General features: G+C 40.1%; 1 protein-coding gene across 2 annotated transcripts in view; it reads left to right on the top strand.

Moving 5' to 3' along the window:
• tspan4a (tetraspanin 4a) overlaps positions 1-22259 on the top strand; it is a 112313-nt gene that overhangs the window by 14391 nt on the left and 75663 nt on the right. Inside the window, exon 2 of one of the 2 annotated variants that reach the window (XM_070901803.1) lies at positions 13369-13448. In XM_070901803.1, coding sequence (XP_070757904.1) covers positions 13386-13448 — 63 coding nt within the window. In that variant the 5' untranslated portion in view covers positions 13369-13385. Of the gene's footprint in view, positions 1-13127; positions 13449-22259 lie in introns of those variants that run through there. The other variant, XM_070901802.1, reaches the window with a different exon arrangement.

Here is a 22259-nt window from a genome sequence, read left to right as displayed (position 1 = left end):
ACATTAACAGACACGACCAGCTCTGCTCCTCACAGCCTGTCAGGTTAAATAAGGCAACACTGGATGCCCTCGGGAGGCAGACTGCTGCAAGTAGTATTGAATCTGTGTTTTAAACTCTATTGACAGCCTCAGGAGAACATGACTGACCAAGGTCCTTGAGGAAAGATGGAGCTCACACACACGCACACGCCAACACAAACGCACACTTGCACAGAGACACACTTGTGTATCAATTGATGTGGCTTGATCCGAGTTGTTTCATGTCTGCTCCAGGGACTTTATCACTGGTTATCTCTCTGGTGCTCTCTGTCTTCTGGATCAAGCGGGTTTGCCTACTCACAGCCACCTGCCTGAACACTCCTCTGATGAGATTACTCACACTGGGATTTCAGCTGTGTTTTTTTTGTGTGCATGTGTTTTGATGTGATACTCCGAATGAGGGAGGACAGATGTCTCTGTGTGTTTCTATGTGGATGTGGGTCTGACTGAAAAAATGAAACGGTGGATTTATTTGAAATGCTATGCCTGTTTATTACTATATACTCAGTGAATTCAAGGAAATTATATCACAATGACTGGGCAAATGCAAATTATTAGATTCAGTGCATTTAGCACACATTCAGCTCAATGAATATGTTAAGTCTCCACACAAAGAAACTCACTGCATCTCATTATGCTTCAAAACCATTCGTTAAACGGTCCAAACATTCTTTAAAAAATATAAAAGCTTGTCTGCTAATCAAAAACACTGATAAGTGAAATACTTTCTGAATACCCTGTGATTGGACATTCACCCACATGCAACACTTTAGAGTCCACATATTCGCTTGTAGTAAATACATTCTGTGTAATGAGCGATGCCAATGGGACAATCAGAGACTCGATTGGCAGTCCAAGTTTCAGACATTTCATGCTTTTCAGTCTGGAAAGCAAGAGAACATGAGGAAATTGATTTTCACAAATCAGATTTAAAACCATTGATTTGATATTCGACTCAGATTTAAAGACACGTGTCTCAGTCTGGCAGCACAAATCAGATTTCAGACTGTCTTGTGTGTGTGTGTGGGCATGTATGTACGCCGTTGAAGTGATTTGCTTTTCACTCAACATCATTGGATACACCGTCTACAGAAAAAAAAAAAACACTGTGAAGAAAACCTTTAAAACAACACAACTCACTCAATTTTACCTGCAAATAAGTATTAGTTGGATAATTTCAGTAAAAGAGGATTTTGTTAAAACTAGATTGATGTGAATAGATTTTTTTTCTTTTTTACGAGTATAATCTGGGAGTGGGAGTCACGCACAGTATGTATCAGACTGTCAGCGACCTGTCTCCATGTTAACACAGTGGGGGTGGTCGTTCATGCATGTGTACCATAGTTAGTTTTTACATGTGCGAGATGTATGTTTGTGTCCGTAAAATGGATGGATGAATTTACATCAAACCCACGCTGCTTCTTTCATCCCGGGGGGGATTTGTCTTCCCTTCATGTCCATAAATACATGTCCAAACAGAAAGCATATTTGTCTGTTCTTGGGCAGCGTTTGACTGGCAAGCAGGGTAATAACCTTCCAGCTAGGAGGGATTAGCAGCAGAATGCAAATGGAAGATGTGACACATATGCATACATCATGTTTGCAGGTGCAGAGGTTTTCACGCCTGCTGTTCGGGGGTGTTGATGGGAGATCAGAATCACGTAGCTGCCGACACCTCACATGACAGAAACATTTGATGAACTGATGGAGATATTAATGAAGATGAATACCTGGAGATTTAGAGATTTCTAGCTGTAAATTAGGTTTGTGATATTTCCCCACTCACAGGCTGACTAATGCTGCATCTGGTTGTCATTTCCTTGTCAATTTGTAAAGCGAAAGAAATTATAACGTGATTAGGTCAGAGATTGCTGTTGTTTGCTTTTGTGTGATCATTGGCCATGTAATTATATCACATGAACTGGACTAATTGGAGGGCCACAAAGTGTAAATATTGGAAGTCATAAACATAGTTATCTTGTTAACAGCTTGGATATGTTAATCATGAGCCTGCTACCGTTACTTACACACAGTGACATACGGGTGTATTAACCACTAACCTGGCATGTTGCTTGCCAGAACATGTATTGAAGTCAATTGTCACAATTTACTGCAAACTAACACTGCTGTTTACCACTTTGTGATGCAGCATTTTGGTGGTAAATTCAGGATTTTCCACTGTCATGGGTTGGCTAGGATATCCTAAATGCACTAATGTTAGGGAATTGTTTTTGGGATCTATGCTTGTTTGCGTTCCAGTTAAACGAGAAGATTGACTTTCATGTCTATACTGTAAATATGAAGCTACAGCCAACATAAAGACTGGAAACAGGGGGAAACAGCTAGCCTGGTTCTGCCCAAATGTAACAAATTGGGGTTCTGTGTCTATTCCTTTGCAGGGATCAGGAACTTCCTGAAGTCTCGTTGTCACTGTTAGGTTGCTGGGTAACCAACAAGGACTTCAATTTGTATTTTAACTATGTTTTTTTTGGGGCTGATTAAACTATTGAGATAAAAGACGCGTTGTCTTTTGGTGAGCTAGCTGTTTCCCGGACAGATGCAGATGCAGTAGCATCCTTCCTCTCGTATAATTCTCGGCAAAAAAGGAAATAAGTATATTTTACAAAATGTCAAACTATTAACTTTAAAAGTAATTAATGACAAATTACACGAGAGACCATCTTGCGATGGGATCAACGTTTTGACCCATGAGTACTCATATTCAAACTCTCAACTACACACCTGTAAGTAAAGACAGACATAAACACCTGGCAAAGTACTCTAAACCACTCGTGTGGTAGTTCCCGCGCAAAGACTCACAAGGTGAAAACAACTCCAGTGTCAGAACAGCGCTAGCCATCAGATGCACAGAAGAGAAAGCAAATAGAAAAAAGAGGATGCATAAGCACAAATTTAAGATATGTTTTTCTACTCAGGGGGAACACAATGTGTGCAGAGCAGTGTACAGGGTCAGGAAAAAAATATTATAAGGACTTACTGAGAAAGGCTTTTAAATTTGAAGTAATCAAAGCCCTAGTGCACACACAACTACAAAGGTGTTTTATATTGGGTCTGGCTCCGTCATGTCCTTTTTCGTTAGTTCCTGCTGTTTCTCTTTGTCGATGCGGTTTGCTTTTCACACAATTTGTCATGACTTTTCAGACTGTTCCTCTTGACATATTAAAATCTTGCAGTTTATTTTGAATGATGCAGCTGCAATTTGGTCACAGATGATTTGTCCTCATTCGGCAGATCATTGTGCTGATTAGCAGACCTCTTCTACGGCTCGAAAAATGCTGCTAATTAGCTTTAATCTTGACTTACTTACTTAACTAAATATTTAATAGTGATTACGTTATTTCAAAATTCAATTCGAAGTCCTTTTTACATTATTTGTCTGCCTCCTGTTTTCTTGTTATACCGTATGACAGTACAACAAATAATGCACATTGCTGCCTGGTCCCTGAAAAGCAAAGGACAGCTCTCCATGCAGCAACTACAATGTATGAATATTTAAAGACCCTTTGTTCTTAATATTTCACTACAAACATTGTTTGAGGCAGTGTTTGTAGTGTAATCACAAGTTGACAGGTCTTTAAAAATATACAGGAAATATGCTCCTGCATGTATTATATTAAGGCTAGATCTGTGCATTGTTATTCGTGTTGTCTCATTGGAGAACACGAGGAGACACATACCTGCTGATAACAACTTTAAACCTAATTAGTTTTCTGTTTTCTGTGGTGGCAGCCTGTGCTATAAACATTGTATAAATAATTAAGGTTCAATTTCCTCAGTTCACCTTCCCTGATGATGGGTAATTTACCTTTAGGCTGTCTGAACCAGCACCAAAACAAATGGTAAAAAGATACAATTTCAAATATCTTACCCAGACTGGATGTTTGGCAAATGACTCGTTGCAGGACAGTTTTAGATTTTTATTGTTGTCAACAGATCCATGAAAAGACCAAAAACTACTTTACTTTCCGACAGTCTGCAGTGGTGGAATGTAAGTAAGTACAGTTACTCAAGTACTGTACAAGTGTGTATTTGAGGTACTTGTACTTTAATTGACTAAATAGATCTCATGCTACTTCTACTGCAGTAAATGTATGTCACAGCTACAGCTACGCAGCTACAAAAACTACCCAAAAGTATAAAAAGGTGTTAAAATAAGCTCTACCATGACAACATTGAAATGCTTGTTTCATGTCATTGCATCACTAATAATAGTACAATATTAGATGAATGATGAATAGAACACTATGCCATTTTTTACTTTTACTTTTGACACATTAAGTACATTTTTGCTTCCAAAACTTCTGTACCTTTCCTTAAGTAAAATTTTGAATGCATAAGTATTGCTACTTTTACTTAAGTAAGACATCTCAGTACTGCTTTTCACTGCTTTTCTGTGACACTCTCCCCAAGCTAATTAGCTCCTGATTAAGACTTACATCTTTAAAAAAAAAAAGACCACAAACATTTAAATTCTGGCTGAGTAGATCCGAGTGGATGTGTTCAGTAAACAGTAAGAATGATAAATGTCTAAAATTGGTCAGTCAATCTCAGTCTGTACGCACTTATTAAGTCTTGAGAAGACGTCTAATAAGTGTGGGTGTACAATGGGTGCATTGGGGCTTATACTATAATTAAGGGCTTATTACACTATAAGTAATTTCATATATGATACGATACAATATACTTCATTGTCCCTGTGGGGAACTTTGTCTTGGACATGCTGCATACATATATAGCTGCCTCCATAGTTAAAAATGGTTTAAAACAAACCACATATAAACGAAGCAGCTCATACCGTCGCAGATCACAACCACAACCACTCATTACACATGTTGCATTATAGCTATAGCTGCTGGTAGGGGTGTAACGATTCAGCGATACGAATCAGAATCCGGCGTTAGTGTTACAGATGCGACTACATCAATACGCTGACCCCTGGATCGATCTAAATGTACCATGAACCAGAACATTACAGTCATTCGATCAGTTGTTAATGCAAACATTTTGGTGTGAGCGGCTTTAAGGACTTCTCGGTTTAAAGCTCCATAAAAAGCTGGATCCTAAATTTGAATTGTTTAGTCAAAACTATTATGTTAATATGTAAGAAAAATATAAAATATCACAAGCCTTAACCTTTGAACAGAGCACATCCTAACACACTGTGTTGGCTGTCAGGTCTGTGGGCTGGCAGGCAGCTTCAGCACAATCAGGGCAGCCAACAGCAGGGACTTTTTGAAATTTATTTGCCTTGATACACAGAAAACATTTCTGTTTTCTTCTTTACACAACGAACGCAGTTAGGCATAGAGCCACTCTTTTCTGCCGCCCACAATCCAAACTCTGTGCATATGCAGCATATCTGTTTTGGCTCTAAGCGTGGCGTATAGCGTAATTACATTTTACCGTGTCGGGTTACACAACTTCAGACGGGCTCATCCACAAACACGTGCCTGATGAACAATTGGTTGGCTTACATGCTTTTCATGGTTACTTAATTGTTTTGTGTCCCCTCATGTAAAATCCCCTTGTTGAATTAATACTTTAATTAAATCTTTTAGTTAACAGCAGTAATTAATACTTAATCATAATGCACAAAGGTATTAAATCACCACATTCAACTAATGGTGACCAAGGTGTGACTCATTAGTTTTTCAATCTCGGGCTTTGTGGATTCACATTATTCATTAATGATGATTAATTTTATTCTTGTCTAATTTACAATGTTAGCCGTTTAGAAACAATGTCAGGATATCTTTGTAAGCATCACAGCTCTCCACTCACTGTTACCCTGCGATCGATGTTGGAGCAGTCTGACCTAAACAGTGTTGTGACTCTCTGGAGCACAATGTCAGCCTGTCCATCAGTTCATTGATCCAAAGCCAAATATCGTGTCAACTATTAGATTAATTGCCTTGAAAGTTGGTACAGACATATAAGATCCTCAGTGGTGGAAGAAGTGTTGAGATTATTTATTCAGTATAAAATGTAAGCCTAGTTACGTAATAGCAATAAAGTGTACTTAAAGTGAGTGTTGTATTTTTATATGATTGGGTCATTGTTTTTGATGCATTTCATTAGTAGTTGGTCATGGTGCAGCTAATTTTAACTGTTTCATAAACTGCTGCATAGCATATTTATTAAACTGATCATATATTTTGTGTGTAAAATCTTAAATCCGAAAAGTAAGGTAGTAAAAAGTATAATGAAATGTGTTGGAGTAGAAGTATAAAGTAGCTTAAAGTAGAGTACAGTACTTCGGCAAATGTACTTACTCTGTTTATCACAGTGCGTTTCACTTCATCACTAATGTCAAATCTCATACTCGTCATTGCTTTCAGTATCACAAAGTTAAATGCACTTTACTTGTTGACGTGACGGGATTATCGTCTCATGATATTTATCTATAAAGCTCTGCTGTAAGAGAGTTGGAACTGCCTCTCACCTCTCATTTATTTAAATCTTGTGACTACAGTATATAACAGAATAATCAATCAACCTTAGACATGCCATCCGTAATCTTGGCAGGACTGGATTCAGGTACCACAAACCTTTTTAATTGAATTAACTGCAAGCAGCTGTTGGATGCTTTTATTATTTGGAGATTTTAAAGTTTTCTTATCTGATGTTTTTATGACCCTTGAAATTGTTTATTATTATATTATTATACATTTATTACTTTTGTTGCTTGTTATATATTTACATGTGTTTGTCTGACTGCAAATGTTTTGAAAAGGATATCTTGATCTCAATGACACTACATCATTAAATAAAGTTAAATCTATTAGTATGTCACACAAATACACGCTAAATACATGGCATGCTTGTGCAGCCCTTCCATTGCTATGCCAACAGTACTGTACCAACCAATTTAGATTTCTGAGTGTTGTCACGCGTGTGAGGCCACATTTTACCTCAGGTAAATTTAGACACAGGCGAGGTCATAGTGTTGATCCTGAACACCAGACATCCATAGACAAACTCACTTTTCTGCTCTGTTGTCGCTGTGCTTCAAAATTACATCTAAATATTTAGGAGTTAATAATATTTGAATTATTAATAACATACAAAAATATTGCCACTAGAACTCTATGTTAAGTCATCCCATTGTGTTGTGAAGATACTGAGACTTACAATAAATATAATGTGCTGTTATTCCCAAACAATTTACTTAATATCTTTTATTATACTATATATCCATGTCCACTAGAAGGCTCTTACATACTTGTATTTGCCTTTTGTATTAATTCTGCAATGCTGTTTTCAGGTTTTACACTTTCATATCTCATATCTTGATGCATCTACTTTTGTTTTATTGTCCATAAATCTCTATTTTGTCAGTGAAGCGAATCCTAAATGCCTCATGCCACATTGGGTAAAACATGTTTATTTCCCATCAGAGCTGTTGTTATTAATCTTCATGGCTCCGATTCCTCAGTCATTCCTTTGCTGTCATGCTGTTTTGAAAATGTGCTTTTGGTCGGCTCATCTGCCTCACACACAGCTGTGTTTGTGGAAAGTGACATCTTGAAAGCACCTGAGCTGGTTTGGATGATTATACACAATGTGGTATTCTGGTCGGCACATTATTCATGGCAAAAATGGTTGTGCAGACTTACAGTAAAGCAACGTTTTAAGGTGTTTTGGAAGGAGTTTTAAGGTGCCTTAAGGGCATTTATTCTGCATGTGATTTGATGGATGATAAAGCTTTAACTTTACTGAGGAGGAAGCTGTTTAAGGCATAAGGATTCCAGCTGCAGCACTGTGTCAACAGTGTCAAACACTGGACCCATTTAGGTAATTACTGTTGTATTTCTAGTCTAGGTGACATCATGTGATAGATGTTTTGTCAGCTGTAAAGAAATAGCTGCACTAGAGATGATTAACATTGCATTTTTGAGGCAAAAAAAAATCTTGTCGGTATATCAAATTATATCTTGTTTCTTAAGATATCAAACAGTTATCTGGGGAAATGGTCTTAAAAATAAATATGATAACCATAAGAAACATCATTTGTGACCTTGTGAAAATGAAAGCATTGAGTTGATAAAGAGGAAACATGATAATTAAGGTGTGATTTAGAGATAACACATTTTTAAAACGTTATTAGCAACCAAAGCTGCTCTTGCCTGTTGTATCATTGTGAACCATTATGGATTCACATAATGGATGCTTCGTTGAGTCGTGACGCTGTAACCTTGATTTAAAACCTGCTGTAAAAAGAGCCATATAAAGTCAACTTTCCCAAAATAGCATCACACTGAAGGCGTGAACTGAAATTTCTTCTTTCTTTTTTTTTTTGTGGTTGCATGAGATAAAATTCTACTAAGGCAAACAGCTCTAAATAATTTGCCAGTCTTGTGAAAAGCCATTCTCATTTCATATTCTCATATTGCTGCCGTGTGCGCACTGCAGTAATCCTTGTAGCCTGTTTTGTCATTTAGTGGAGATATTCATAGGAGACTCATATTCCAGCTTTAAACAAGGGAAAGCAAGCCACACTCCTACCCCTTTATGGCTGTATGGAGACCAGAGTGCAGCACAGCGCACTCTGTGTATCCGAACGAGCACATCAGTCGATTTACGTCCTTGTTTCACATCACAGCGATTTACAAAGTACTTTAATATGTGCCCCTCTCTGTAAACCTTCAGTCTTAACAGAGATGGATTTCATCATGTTGTGTTTCCTTACTACAGCCAAAAGCTTTTTTTTTTCCATCTGTGTATTTGTACATGCTGAGGACATCAAAGCTGCCACCACCCCCGGGGTGCCACTGCACATTTACTTTGTTTGTGTGTGGATGTGTGTGTGTAAGAATCTGGGGTAAGAGTTGTGCTTGTGTGGCGGTGGATGTGTTCGCTTAGGGAATAGAATGAATGACTTGCAGTAAGTTGTTTTGCTTTGTGGCGTCACATTATGTTAATGACAAACCACTTAGACATATAATGAGTTTCCTGCTGCATGATTCAGCCAAGTGTGTATTTTTCATGACAGTGAAAACAGATTGGGACATAACTGGGATATATAACTGGGATGAACTATGTTCTGTATAAATATGACACATTTTCTCTGTGTGTCATTAATATGGATCATGTATGAATAAACTTAGTATGTCGAAAGACCAGATCTGTGGGGAGCGACGAGGAGACTATAATTTTACTCAAATTAATAAATAAAACAAACAAACAAACATAAATGCCATATTTCAATCACGTTTTCAATCATTTCACGTTTGACTGGCGCTCCATTAATTCCATCTTCTTCAGCAATTATTTTATGGCACCTGATTGGAGAATTAGCGCCACCAACTGTATATGTGGACAAGTCAATTGCTAATATTTGGATAAAGGTAGTGGATGGAAACGTTGATTCATTTTATGTAAATTTGGTTAAAATTTGTGCTTAATTTGGACGGAAACGTGACTACTGAGAACCTTGCTTTTTGCCATTATATGGTGCTGTATACTCATAGGCTAAATGAAATGATAAAAAACGGACTCACCGGATGTAGGCTGTCAGGATAAGTCTGCCATTGGGCGACTATTTCAGTCGACGTTCTCCTCCCCTTCCACCATCTGCGTGTTACTGTTTTGCAAGGAGCTCTGTCGCTGCAGGCTCGGTTTAGCGCCGCCCAAGACGAAGAAATACAAACAAGCCAGAGTGTTTTTTCCTAAGTGTGGAGATGGGTCTGGCTATGCGAGACTAACTTGCATGTAACCCATTTTTGTGGATATTCTTGATAAAATCTCTGCAATCAGTTAATTTTAATTTTATTTTATCAAATCAATATGAAACATTCAGTAGCAACTGCTCTGTATTTCTTTGCGAGACAGTTAGTACGATACCTAACTTTCCAAAAAAAAAAGAGATTAAATGACAATCACATGCTGGCTAATTCTGTTTACTTGTTGACAGTTAAAAGCAAACCATTCTGTTTTAACAGCTGTTAGCTAGATCGTTAGCTAGCTAAAGACATCCATTTGTTCAATACAAGCAATTTTAGTGACTTTCCAAATAAAGTAATGTGATCAAGTATTTACATAGAATAAACTACCACCATTTCTCACAAGCCCAAAAAACACTGTAGGTCTAAAACCACCAGCTTGACGACTGGTGGGCAACTGGCACCTCGATGCCGAGGAGGAGGTTACAGATAAAAGGTTGTAAAGATGACAGCATGGCCGAGTGCATGGGTAGATTTTGTAGATGAAGGTGAAGAGCCAGGCAAAGAAATCTAGTGACACTTCCTCTGCAATTTCTCGCTCGGCCCTGTGGGCGTGACGTTTATTAAAGCAGATAAGAAACCTGCTGCTGCTTCCCCCAGTAATTTATGTGACTTTCTGCTACACAGAACTTTGTTTTTGTTTATATCTTTAATCTCAGAGGCAAGGGACATACAAAAGAGAGATCACACAAACTACTAGCAATCAATTATATTTATCTCATAACTAACTAAACTGGCTAAATTTCCTCGCACTTCTTTTCAAGTGTTGCCATTTCTTGCAATTGCAAATCTATCGAACTAACTATGAAGCTTCCAGACGCATTTCGCCAATGGGTGAAACCTTTCAACTTTCAACCTTTCCCTTCTTTTGCGTTGCTAGTCAGCCCTGTGTCACTTTTAATCGTTGTTGTTTAACACTGTTAAAATCACGAGGGGTTCAAATTCAAATAGCAAGTGCTTAAGATGAATAATTTATCTCATAGAAGAGCAGCCGGCCCAGCCATGACGTCGGGAAGACTATATGCTGCATCAGTGCTGCGATCATCTACTGTTAATTTCTTACCAGTTTAAAAAGACCTTTTTCACAGATAAAGTCCAAAATCATTTTGATATTGCCTCATGTCCGGTAACCCCATTACCCCAACAGCAGTAGTGCATGCTCTTTACAATAATGTCTGTCTGGCAGTAAGTCACATTCACTCTCCTAGACCACTGCCTTCACGGTCTGATAAAAATACACGCAGGAGACAAAACATCCATTAAATACTTGATGGAGCCGTGAATAAAGTCAGTACCTTTGCAGCTTTGAAACTTCCCCGTGGACTCATAAAGCCACTGACCCAGATGGCTGCCAGGTTATGAAGAGCATGCAGTTATGCATTTTGTGTGAATGTCAGCAGCAGTGTGCGCTTCCCAGTACGTTTCTACAGAGACACACTTTAGGTGAGTTGTTTTTAGGGTGGAAAACTGTGCAGAGTGCAGCTACATGGATACTGTATGACCTAAGTCCAGGTCCAGAGGGAGAGAGGAGCATGACTGAAGCAAAGCGTGCAGAGAGCAGCTTGGGTTGTGCACAAGAACAACCTCTGCATGTGCAATGAGTTTCAGGCAGGAGGCAGAGAGGAGAGGAGGAAGCACTATAGCGCAAGTGCAGTACTGGTATGTTAACAACACACCAGGTTTTGTGTGTTCGTGTGTGCACATACTGTTGTATGGTAGACGGTAGGGCTTGATTGGCGTGTGCACGAGGGAGGATGGGACTGCGAGACACTGATTGGTTGTGTTCCCTCGTAGGGTGTGGCCAGAATATGAATGACTGCTCCTGCCTTTCGCGCTGCCAGGTTTTGAGGACAGTTACCGAGGAGGGATGGGGTGTTTGAGATTGTGCGTGTGGAAGGGAGAGCATCGGAGCTTGTGAGAGGAGGGAGGAAAGAAAGGGGGAGGGGGGGAACAGAGAGAGAGAGAGAGAGAGCAGGAGCTTGTGAAGAGAGAGGGAGGGAGCTTCAGGCAGCGAGGCTGGACTACCGCTCAAACACTGCAGTCTTTCTTTTGCTTCTCTGAGGAAACTGTCTTTCTCTTCCTCCTGCCTGTCTCTCCTGCTTGCTCCTTCTTCTCGCTGCTTGGCCATGACCCCGGTGGACACCTTGCTCTCCTTGCCCACCTAGAGAAGAGGATAGACATGCTGTAGCGGAGGAGGGAGAGACGAGAAGAGGGGACACCGCACACTTTGCCTCACTGATGAGAGTCTGGAAATTAATTAACCGCCGTCAGCAGAGAGGGGGGAGCGCAGAGAGCGGTGCAGGGAGAGAATAAGAGGGAGTTGAAGAGGGCGAATTGCTAGATGTGTGAAGAGCCGGCTGTGGAGAGAGGTCGAGTAACCCCAAGACACTTTTCAGAGACAAAAGGGACAAGTTAGGGCAGAGGCAAAAGAAGCGAGGGGGAAATTGGGCAAAGCAGCAATTCAACAGGGATACTAATTCAAGAAGCCAAAGAATGGTCCACTCACATGCGTTATTCATCCCTTCATGCTTCTTTTCAACCTTCCTCTCACATTTGTAACACCACCCTTCCTACTCATCTCCTTGTCTTGTTTAATTCTTTCCTTTTTTTTTATTTTGCATGTCAGCAAAAGCACATCGACGTCCACAACCACATGCTGAACACTCAGCCACGACTTAGACCAGAGCGTAGCATTTCATTCTGTGTGATCTGTTACTGAGTAAAAGAAGTTGATTGGCTGAAGCAGGGGTGCCATTACCTCCCAGCCGAGAGCACCTGCTCTGGAATTTCTCATGAGACCAGGTAGGACGTTTCTCGTTCATTTTGCCAACCCAAAGCAGCTGGAGAGGTCGAGTCGAAGCCCTCCAGTCGTTTACCTGATTGAACCGTTACGAGATGAAACTGCAAACCAGCTTATCTCTCAGAGCATGACACCTGTGTTTGAGCGATTACAGAGAGGGAAACAGGGTTGTGCACATGTGTGTGTGTGTGTTGGGATTATGTCCTAAATACACAGAGTTACACAGGTGTTGCGGCAGGATTATGCAAAGTCTCCTGCTGAATGTAGCGGCACTATAGGATTAAAGAGAGGAACTCCAGTCAAGTGAATGGCAGCACATTATCGTCCACAGATTAAAGCAGATCAAGTGTGATCACACTTGGGGTATAATTAAATCAGTCATTCCAGGGTTTGGTAGGTGTCATAATTATTTTGAGGGACAGGTTGAAATATTGCTGAAATCCGTCTCTCACCTCCCAGTGGAATAACTTCTGATCCCTCACTGTGGACTTTGCTCAGACCTGAAGTGCACAGAGTGACTATTAAAGACTCATTCAGCTTCCATAATGAGACGCTCGAGCACAGACGAGACTCCGTACCGGCGCAGTCCGTCTCTGGACAGCAAACCCGACACGCCGCCGTTCACTTCTGGGTTTCACCGCTTCAGTGGGGAGTTTGAGTATAAGCGGCCACCGTTTGCGTTTGGTTTCCACACGACAAAGGGGCCGCAGACGTCCAAGGGGCGCTACGCCCAGGGGAAGAAGTATGTGGTGTTTTACCTGGACCTCTCCTTCATATTCCTCCTAGAACTGCGGCGCTGCAGGATGGCCGAGGGTTGCATGATGGCCCTGCGATATGGAATGGTCTTCTTCAACCTCCTTTTCTGGGTGAGTCCTCTATCTTACATTTTTCCATCTCTGAGTGTGTGTGTGTGTGTGTTTTTGGGGGGATGTTAGTTGTTTTGCTTGCTTGACCTTTACATTTTTGTATCTCTGTCACTCACAATTCTTCTTATCTTGCTCAGAGGGAGCTCCGTTATGTGTGTGTCTGTGCTAGCAGAGTGATGTGAGAGGAGTGAGGAGGGGGGAGTGTGAGAAAGAGACAGATCATGCATTTAGATCATGTGTACAAAGCCCACTGTGTGGGTGAGCCGAGCTTTTTCTGTTCCATATACAGTACTGTAAGTGTGGGTGTACACCGCATTGTTTGCTGTGTTAAGCTTTGGCATATTTGGAGCTTGCATTGTGTGTACACTAGTTAATCAGAGAGTTTCCGTTGTGCCGTAATTCTTCACCTATCTCTGCTTCACCCTCCTCCCCACACAACAACGCTTCTCAGCCCATCAAAGAATCTGCTGTCAATCTGCTCTATCTGGATGATAGTATCTGTTTGCCGCGGGGACGTTTGAGCTTCGGTGTCTGTCTGCCTCTGTCATTCCCACTCCGATAGCCCCACAACAGATCACTTTCATTTGCACCGTGAAGCCTGTCATGTTCCACGGCTGTGCTTCACATTTAAAGATCTCGATCTCGAGCTTCATCTGGGTTTTTCTCTCCGCTACAGACTCCCTTTGTGCAATCTGTTGCAACTTGTCACAGAGTTCTGCTGACCCACCTTGCTGGGATTACGTTGATTCGTCATACTTCTGTTCTTATTGTTAATGGAATGAGATGAGGCCTTGAACTATGAAATGCAATCTAGCTGCCAAGATGCAATCTCCCTCTGGGAATGAGTGACCTCTTCACCTCCACGTCTTCTGTCAGCTATAAACCGCTGTCAAAGAGGGGTCGCGGTGTTTGTTATTAGCGCACTTGGTCTGCGAGTGTGTGAGTGTGAGTGTGTGTGTTGCCGCTGGGGATAAATGATGACAATGAAGACCTGTAGCCTTCATGAGAAGCCAATCATGTTGTGATCCTTCAGGTAAGAATAGAGGAGCTCTTCAAATATAAAGCCTGTCTTTGAAAATAACACTTCTGAGTTTTAGTCGCAGCTGATGGCTAATGTCAGACCTCAATATCCTCACCATTTCAATACCAATTCACAAGCATGTCGAGTGGTTCCCCCCGAACCCAGTTTTTGTGCATCTCATTCAAAATGTTGACTCGAAAACACAGGTTTTGAATGTGACCTCAATATTCTGTCGAAAGTAGAGTGAATGGGATGGCGGCTCTCGGGCCTGACAGTCAACACAGACAATGTAAACACTGACTCAATCAAAATATGCTTGATTTCCATTATACTCTCACTTTCAGAGGAACTCAGCAAATGAGAGTTTACGTCCTGCGTGAAAAAGAACAGAAGGTGGTCTCGTCATCAACAACTCTCAAATGTTTCATACCAGTGAGATTCCCAACACCACACGCTCTACTGTTAATAAGTTCTCGCACAGTCTCTGAGGAGGGAATCACATCTAAATTAACACTACCTTAATCAGTCCAATAAGAAAACGTGCCATAAAATGTGGAGTGAGTGGTTCATCAGGACAGTCAGATTTTGTATTCATTTTTTACTTCCACAAACGCCTTTTTAAATTGACCTTGAAGAAGAGATCTGTGCAATAAAGGGAGATAATTTTTAGGACAGTTTTGATTTTTTCGTATAAAGTAATACCTGCCCTGGTTAAAGACAACATAAACCTGAGAGTCAGATAGTTGGTCTGGTGGGGAAATCCTTGGTTAATGTGTCGTCATTGCTGATTTCCCAAAATCAGAAAGTGCAGTGGGGTTGGTGCAGCTTTGTCTGTTGAAACAATGATCATACATTAAAGTAATTTACTGTCATTAAAATGAAAGTGTGTGCTCAGTGCGTACACCAAACAGAGACTAATAAGTTTCCATGTTGAAAGCATCTCACAGGACTACAAGGAATGTCAGTAGTCTACTATGAGTTCTCTCTTATTTTGTAATGGACAGAGATCACTCTTCTATGTGATGTATTGATTCTACATTAAAGTTGCCGGGCTATAAAGTTGCCATTTATTTAGCCCATTTCCTCCACGATAATATCCGTGAGCAGCTGTAAAACAACATGCAGCAAGGACAAAATGAGGACTCTCAGCAGGGAAAACCCATTTTCCAAGAGAGGGAGATCATGACACGACACACGCCTGGATCAGGACTGTCTTACGACATGTGACGTCTACGTAAGGGAAGCACTCAAAGCAGTCTAGTTTAGACGAATTATAGTATTATTTTAGTAACAAGTTGCGTAATCAAGTAGTCAAACAGAAAATTATCCACCAACTGTTTTGATAATTGTTTAATTTCAAAATGATTGTTCAAGCAAAAAGGCCATGAAACAGCTGGTTCCAGATTTTCTCTGTTTTTATGTCATTGTAAATGGAATATCCTGAAGTTTAGGATTGTTGGTTGAACAAATTGAATTGTTCATTGAGGGATTGTAGCATGGTTAGCACACGTCTGACAACAGTGTGAAATTCCCTGAAATGTCACAGAGAAAGTCACCTTCCCTCTACTGGGTTTGTATGATAGAAAATCATTTGAAGCAGACCTTTATGAGTATGTCAACCTAGAAACGTCACCAATCACACCGGTGTGATCAAGGGTTCAAGACGCCACAGCGTAAAAGTCACATCGAGCATCGCAGTTGACTTTTATCGAAAGTGTTGATCGAATTCCGTGCTAGCTCTTGTTTGATGTTGATAGACCAAATGAAAATGGAGATAGGGCAATATACATTTGATATAAAAATCATGCTTACGTGTATGCAAGATGGGATGGGGCGGACGTTGCATTTATTTAAATATCCTCATCGTTTTTTGTCACATGATGAAACGTAAAAAAAATGCCCAAATCTGCTGACTCTGCTCTACCGGCTGAACATTTTAGGGAGGTAGGGGAGGTGCCAACTGAGCAGAGATGTGGAAGTGGGAGTGCGCTATTTGGGAACCCTGCACACTCTGGGAATGAAAGGCCTGATCTGTAGCGCTCTGTGTTATTATTTACATAAACTTCCAACATGCTGACAGGTGATGTTGGGCAGAAGAAAAAGATACCAAACATTGGCATGGTAAACATTTTTTAGAGTGGTGTATAAAGGCGAGATCCAAAGTATTCAAAAATGGCCAAAATAGCCCAAGACTAAAAGGTTAAATGCCAAAATTCTTTGCATTGCCATTGCGGACTGTGATTGTCCAGTTATTTTGACACAAGACCGAAAAAGTTCTGTCATGCAAGAAGTTTCCAGAGGCAGCAACATAAAAAAAATGAAGAACTGGGTAGTTATATTATGTGCAGCCACAGCTTGGCTGAAATGACAAAAACAATTAAGAGAAACTCAGAGAGGAAACTGACTAAACCCACTAAACCCACTGACATTGAAAACCTCTTTTGTAACATACATAAGATACCAAGCGCACCAGGAGAGCAGCATCGACGACAAAAATAATCAAGAGCAGAATCAGTCTGTCTGTCAAGTGCAGCAAATGTACAGGAAGTTGTCATGTTGCATTGACAACTTGATTATAGAGTGGCGAAGTGTTAGTACCCATGTCGATTTATACGAACCTTGACAGAGTCGACTTTAACACTGTTAAATTTACACAATTTTGTTGTGCAGGTGGAGGGACAACGTGCTGTGTGAGAAGACGGTGTGACGCAGGTGACAGTCTGAAAATATACAGTACAACTTTTAGAAAAATATATAAAATACTTGATGCCTGTAGGCGCTGACAGATTTGTATCTGAGCTGAGCTGTGGTCAGCTTGGATTCATAGCAGTTACAGTGGATTGCAGTGACAAACCAGGGTGATGGTAAATAAAAGATATCAAAATGTCAATAGAAGGTTTCTAAATTCAGCCTCCTTTGGTTTCTAGTCTGGTTATTTGTTTATTGTTGTCGCACCACAACTATGTTTGCTTGAATCAGATTGCGAACAATGTCATCATATTGTACTACAACTACAAGAAGTACAGAGTTACCTCAAAGTGGATGAAACTAAAAAGATAAGTTGTTGTTGTTGTGTAGAAAAAAGTGTCTCCCAGTGGATTGTTTTGAGGTCGGATGAGTAGTTGGGTGTTTAGGATCAAAACCTGTCTCCTAGAAGTTACTCTTTCCTCCCAGCTTGACATCTCACAGCTCCCTCGCGGTGGGCAGCAAACGGCTAATCAACCGTGCTGTGCTGCAGGGGTCAGGATGCTTTTTGTTTTTGTGGCTGGTAAAATAAGACCAGAAGAAGATGTGAAACTCTGACCTTCCTCTGATGTGATTTCTTAATTAAACAAGTGATATGTTTGCTTCCTTGTAACACCAATGACTGGATTCATTATTTATCCCTAGTGATGGTTTAACAAGAAGTCAAGCCGGTTTTAACACTGTTTTGCATCACTTTGTCAGCAGAAGCTCCAGCTAACATTGTCACTCCAGGTGAGGAAGTGCCAATTATGTGCTATCTCCCAAACCCCCGGAGTTAAATACCATCAAACCAGTAGATACAAAGCAATTAATTGGAGAATTAGGATATTTGGATCTTTCACAGTGCAAGTATTTTTTTCAAAATATGCCATAAAAATGGCAAAAATAGGAGACTGGACCAAAAAGTCTAGTTCATTTGTTGCTCAGGCAATTACAGGCTCTTCTCTTCTTGTCTATTTATTTCATGTTTTTTATGGATTTAACTAAAAATGTGCTATTCTCCATGTGAGATGGTTTTGCTACTTGCGTTTCTTGTTCGCTACTTATTTTGTTTCCACTCTGACTGACTGAGTGATTCAATTCATCTTTTGCTCAGTGTTGATTATAAAGCATCAAATAACAGACAAATTTCAAACCCAAGTGCTTCACTGCTCAACGAAATACCATTTGGCAAAATATCTAGAAATGTCTGAATCACTTTTTTTTTATTCCAAAAAGAAGACATTAGCATAAAAATTGATATTTCTTGAGAGTGAACAACACGGTTTTGGTTGACGATTAGAATTTGTGGGAATTGGACGAAGTTGTACTTTCAGTTAGCAAACAGACTCATGACACAGCAGCCAGAAGTGTCAGCATTATCTGGGACAAACTGGCTGCTCATGCTGGTGTCACCGACTAATTTGCTCTCAAGGGAACAGCAAGAGGTCAAGGAGTCAAACTGTGACAGGTTAGTGAGAACGGTGGTTATGATTGAGGTCAGAGCTGCTGGTCTGCGGCTACTGAAGGAGGAGGATGATGGGAACACGTGCAGATGACATCTACTGGAGTGATCTTACAGCTGTAAGTCGTACGACAGGAATCTAAACCAAAATACTTTCCTAAACGTCCATGTTAATCTTTAAATCACGTCTCAAAACACATCTATTTATGTCATGGTCCTGCAGTTAAATGTTGTATTCCTGTTTATTATTCATATCTGTCATTTGTATTGCTTGAGTGACATTTATTTATGATGATATCATTGTTTGAAACACTTTTAAGTTAAGACTCATTGTTCTTCCATTTTCCATCCTTAAAAGTAGTTGTTGTTTTTTTTTGTTCAAGGAGCAGATTGGTTTAAACTTAGTTTCACTCTTATTTTATGTCCCCAAGCATCCAAGTTATGTTCCCTGCTGCAAACACTTATCATCTCTGTTTAAATTAAACTAGGTCCTCTTGAAGCGTTGACAGCTCAGGCAATGCTTTTGGTAATAGAAAGGGGAGAGAAAATATGAAAACACAAGTGAAGTGCTAATTATGCATCAGTCCCTCTAAGTAAGTTAAAAAAATAAGTAGTTTAAATGCAGCGTGTTTGTGCTGCAAAGAAAAAAATCTGATTTTCACCTGGAGTTTTGTATATTTCATAATCAAATATAAAACAATATAAAATAAATGTGTTGTATGTACCCCATGTAGCCTTATATATACAGACTACATTATTGTAGATGCAGTAGTGTCCTTCTTTCTCCTAGAATAGAAATGTGGAACAAAGCCATTACTCAGTGGAAATTCCGATTTCATGCTTTTATGTCATTAAAAGGTGCATCAACTTGCAGATTGTCAAGGAAACAAGTCTTTTTTTCGAAGCACTGTATGAAAAGGAATCACAAGGTCTGCATGTTTATGCGTGTGTGCTCGTATACTACATGTCACACACTTTGACAATGGCAGCTAACACATCTCACTCAAACTGGAATCCAATGACTCTTCACTCACTCGGGGCTACAGACAGATACTCTTGTGTTAATTTTCCATTACTGGTAAGTGTGTGAAATAAGCTCTGACCCCGTACATCAATGTCTGTGTGGGTGAGAGCAGCCTGGATATCACTTCTTCCCAGACAAAGAGTCAAAAAAAAGAAAAGAAAAAGAAAATGGAGACAAATTTCTGCGCTCCAGGACAAATGCTGATTATCCCCTAAATGTAGCAGCAATGACTCGACCATAAAATTGCAACAGTGGGCAACTCAAAAATATGCGCCGATGCACAACACTAATCGTCTTCAGCGGAAACAACCACAGAGCTGGAAAAAGCACCCCACAGCTACAAAATACCAAAATAAGACTTCTCATTTACAGACACTTTTTAATTAATCTTGTTAGCACAAATGTGGCTTTTCCACACTATGTGTGTGTGTGTGTGTGTGTGTGTGTGTGTGTGGGGGTGGGTGGGGGGGGCCAGTGGGTGATGAAACCCATGTAGCAGCGGGTGAGTCTGGGACAGAGAGGAGAAGATAGGAAGAGAGCAGGCAGAAGGAAGATAGTGAAGACGTGTCTTCTGAAGTTGTGTTTACTTGTCATCATAATGTAGGTCAGAGCCCAACGGAGGATCCATAGATTGCCAGAGTTGTGAATGGGTTGCATCTGTCTCCACTGATTTAGCCAGATCAATAGGAATTGTCTTTCTACTGATTTGAGATCTGTCAGCCCCGCCCCACGCAGCCCCGACACACAGTCCATCGATTCACAGCAGGCATGAGTGGTCCAGATAACAGGCCTGCAGGTTGCCGTGTTTGTGCACAAAGGTAACACATTCGATTGTAGGGAGACTCTGGAAATGGGGGGAAAAAAAGCACAGACAGCGGGGATGTCTTCATCAGTTTTACGTTGACATGAGATGATGACATATTTTTGTGTCTAAGCCTCATCAGCACTTTCATCTGTCATGTTAGTGCAGTAGGTAGTGCTGGGACATTTAGTTATTGCAGAAATTGCAATATTCACAATAAGTCCTAAATTCCTAAATAAGTTTATTTTCTGACAGATTTTGTTGAAAATATCCTTTAATAAATCTCTCCAGGGTTTTTATTGGCTCAGAAAGAGGCTTAGGTGGTGCCTCAGTGAGGCGGCTCTGGCTTTATCATCACTGCCAGTTTAATACTCAAACCCCTTTGATTCCAGACTTCAGCTTTTATAGACACCAGATTTTAGCATTGCCATAACACTGACCTACTTGAAGCATTCTCTAACTTTTTAAAATCCAATTTTCTTCATGTTTCCATGGTTATGAAAAGCAACAGCCACATAAATGTGTCAGTATGAAGTCATGACTTCATTTGTTCTCACCAGTGCTATTTATGAGTGCGCTGTGTCAGTTTTCTTATGTTATGAAAGGATTGGCACAATTTGTCACTGCAAGGGCGAATATGTTTGTAGACTAAATAAGTCATCTTAATGCTGTGATTAGTTTGTCCTCTGACCTTTAGTTTACAATAGTAGCAGAAAATTCATTCAACTGAACCACCTCAGCGGTGGCCTATATATATATATTTTCTTATATATATATATATATATATATATATAGGTGCCTATATATATAAACGTAAATTAAATAGACACAGTGACATAAGTTAATGAAATTTCAAATAAAATTGCTTTTGTTTATATCTTTTGACGCTGCTAGGCTATACTAGGCTATATGGGGTTTGGGTGCTTAAATTTGTTTTAACAATTCGTGTCAATTCATTCAGGAAAGCAAAAAGAAACCGGGTTCCATTCAGTGAATAAACCTGATACAAAGCTGATCTCAGGTCTGTTTTGGCTGGTTGTTTTTCTGTTTCCCTGGACACGCCAGCATTATTTTGACTTTTTGCCAACTCACTTTTCAGGAGTTGAACAATGTTGCAAACTGTATTGATGCTACTGACAACATGACTGGTGCCCTTTGTGGGCTGCTAACTCACCTCACATCACGGTCCATTGTAATTGCCCCTCAAACAAGCCTTTTTTTTTTTTTTTTTTTTAATACAGATGGATTTCCGCAGGTTATTGAAAGTCACTTTAAAAAATTGTCCTGAGGCGATTTTACGATGAAACCCCCCATGTTTCTGTCATCATCGCTTTGTATTCAAAATGGAAAACATAAAAACAAATATCTATGCTTCAGAGACTTGGGTACATCCAAACAGTGTTTGCAGTGAAATTGAGGTTAGGATCATGGGCATGTAGCCTTGTCTGGCGTTGGTGGCCATTGAAGGATGTTACTGCTAGTTGACTAATCAGAGCAAATCTGGATGAGATGGACGCATGTAGACGTAGATGTAAGTCCATGTACAGAAATAACAACTCTTAAATGAACATATATGTCTTTGATCAATGTCACAAGCGTAAACCACTACTGCAGCTTCCATATGAACTGGAAATGACATCAGTGGCACGAACACGTCACTAACTACAGATTGGTTGCCGCAAAATAAAACAAAACAACCCCCTTCCCAGCAAGAAATCAGCTAACATGAATCAGAATCAGATCAGAATCAGAAATACTTTATTGATCCCCGGGGG

This window comes from Enoplosus armatus, chromosome 1 (genome assembly GCF_043641665.1).
Source record: "Enoplosus armatus isolate fEnoArm2 chromosome 1, fEnoArm2.hap1, whole genome shotgun sequence".
NCBI lineage: Eukaryota > Metazoa > Chordata > Actinopteri > Centrarchiformes > Enoplosidae > Enoplosus > Enoplosus armatus.
Note: the sequence above shows the minus strand (reverse complement) of the source record. Positions and strands in the feature narration are given on the sequence as shown.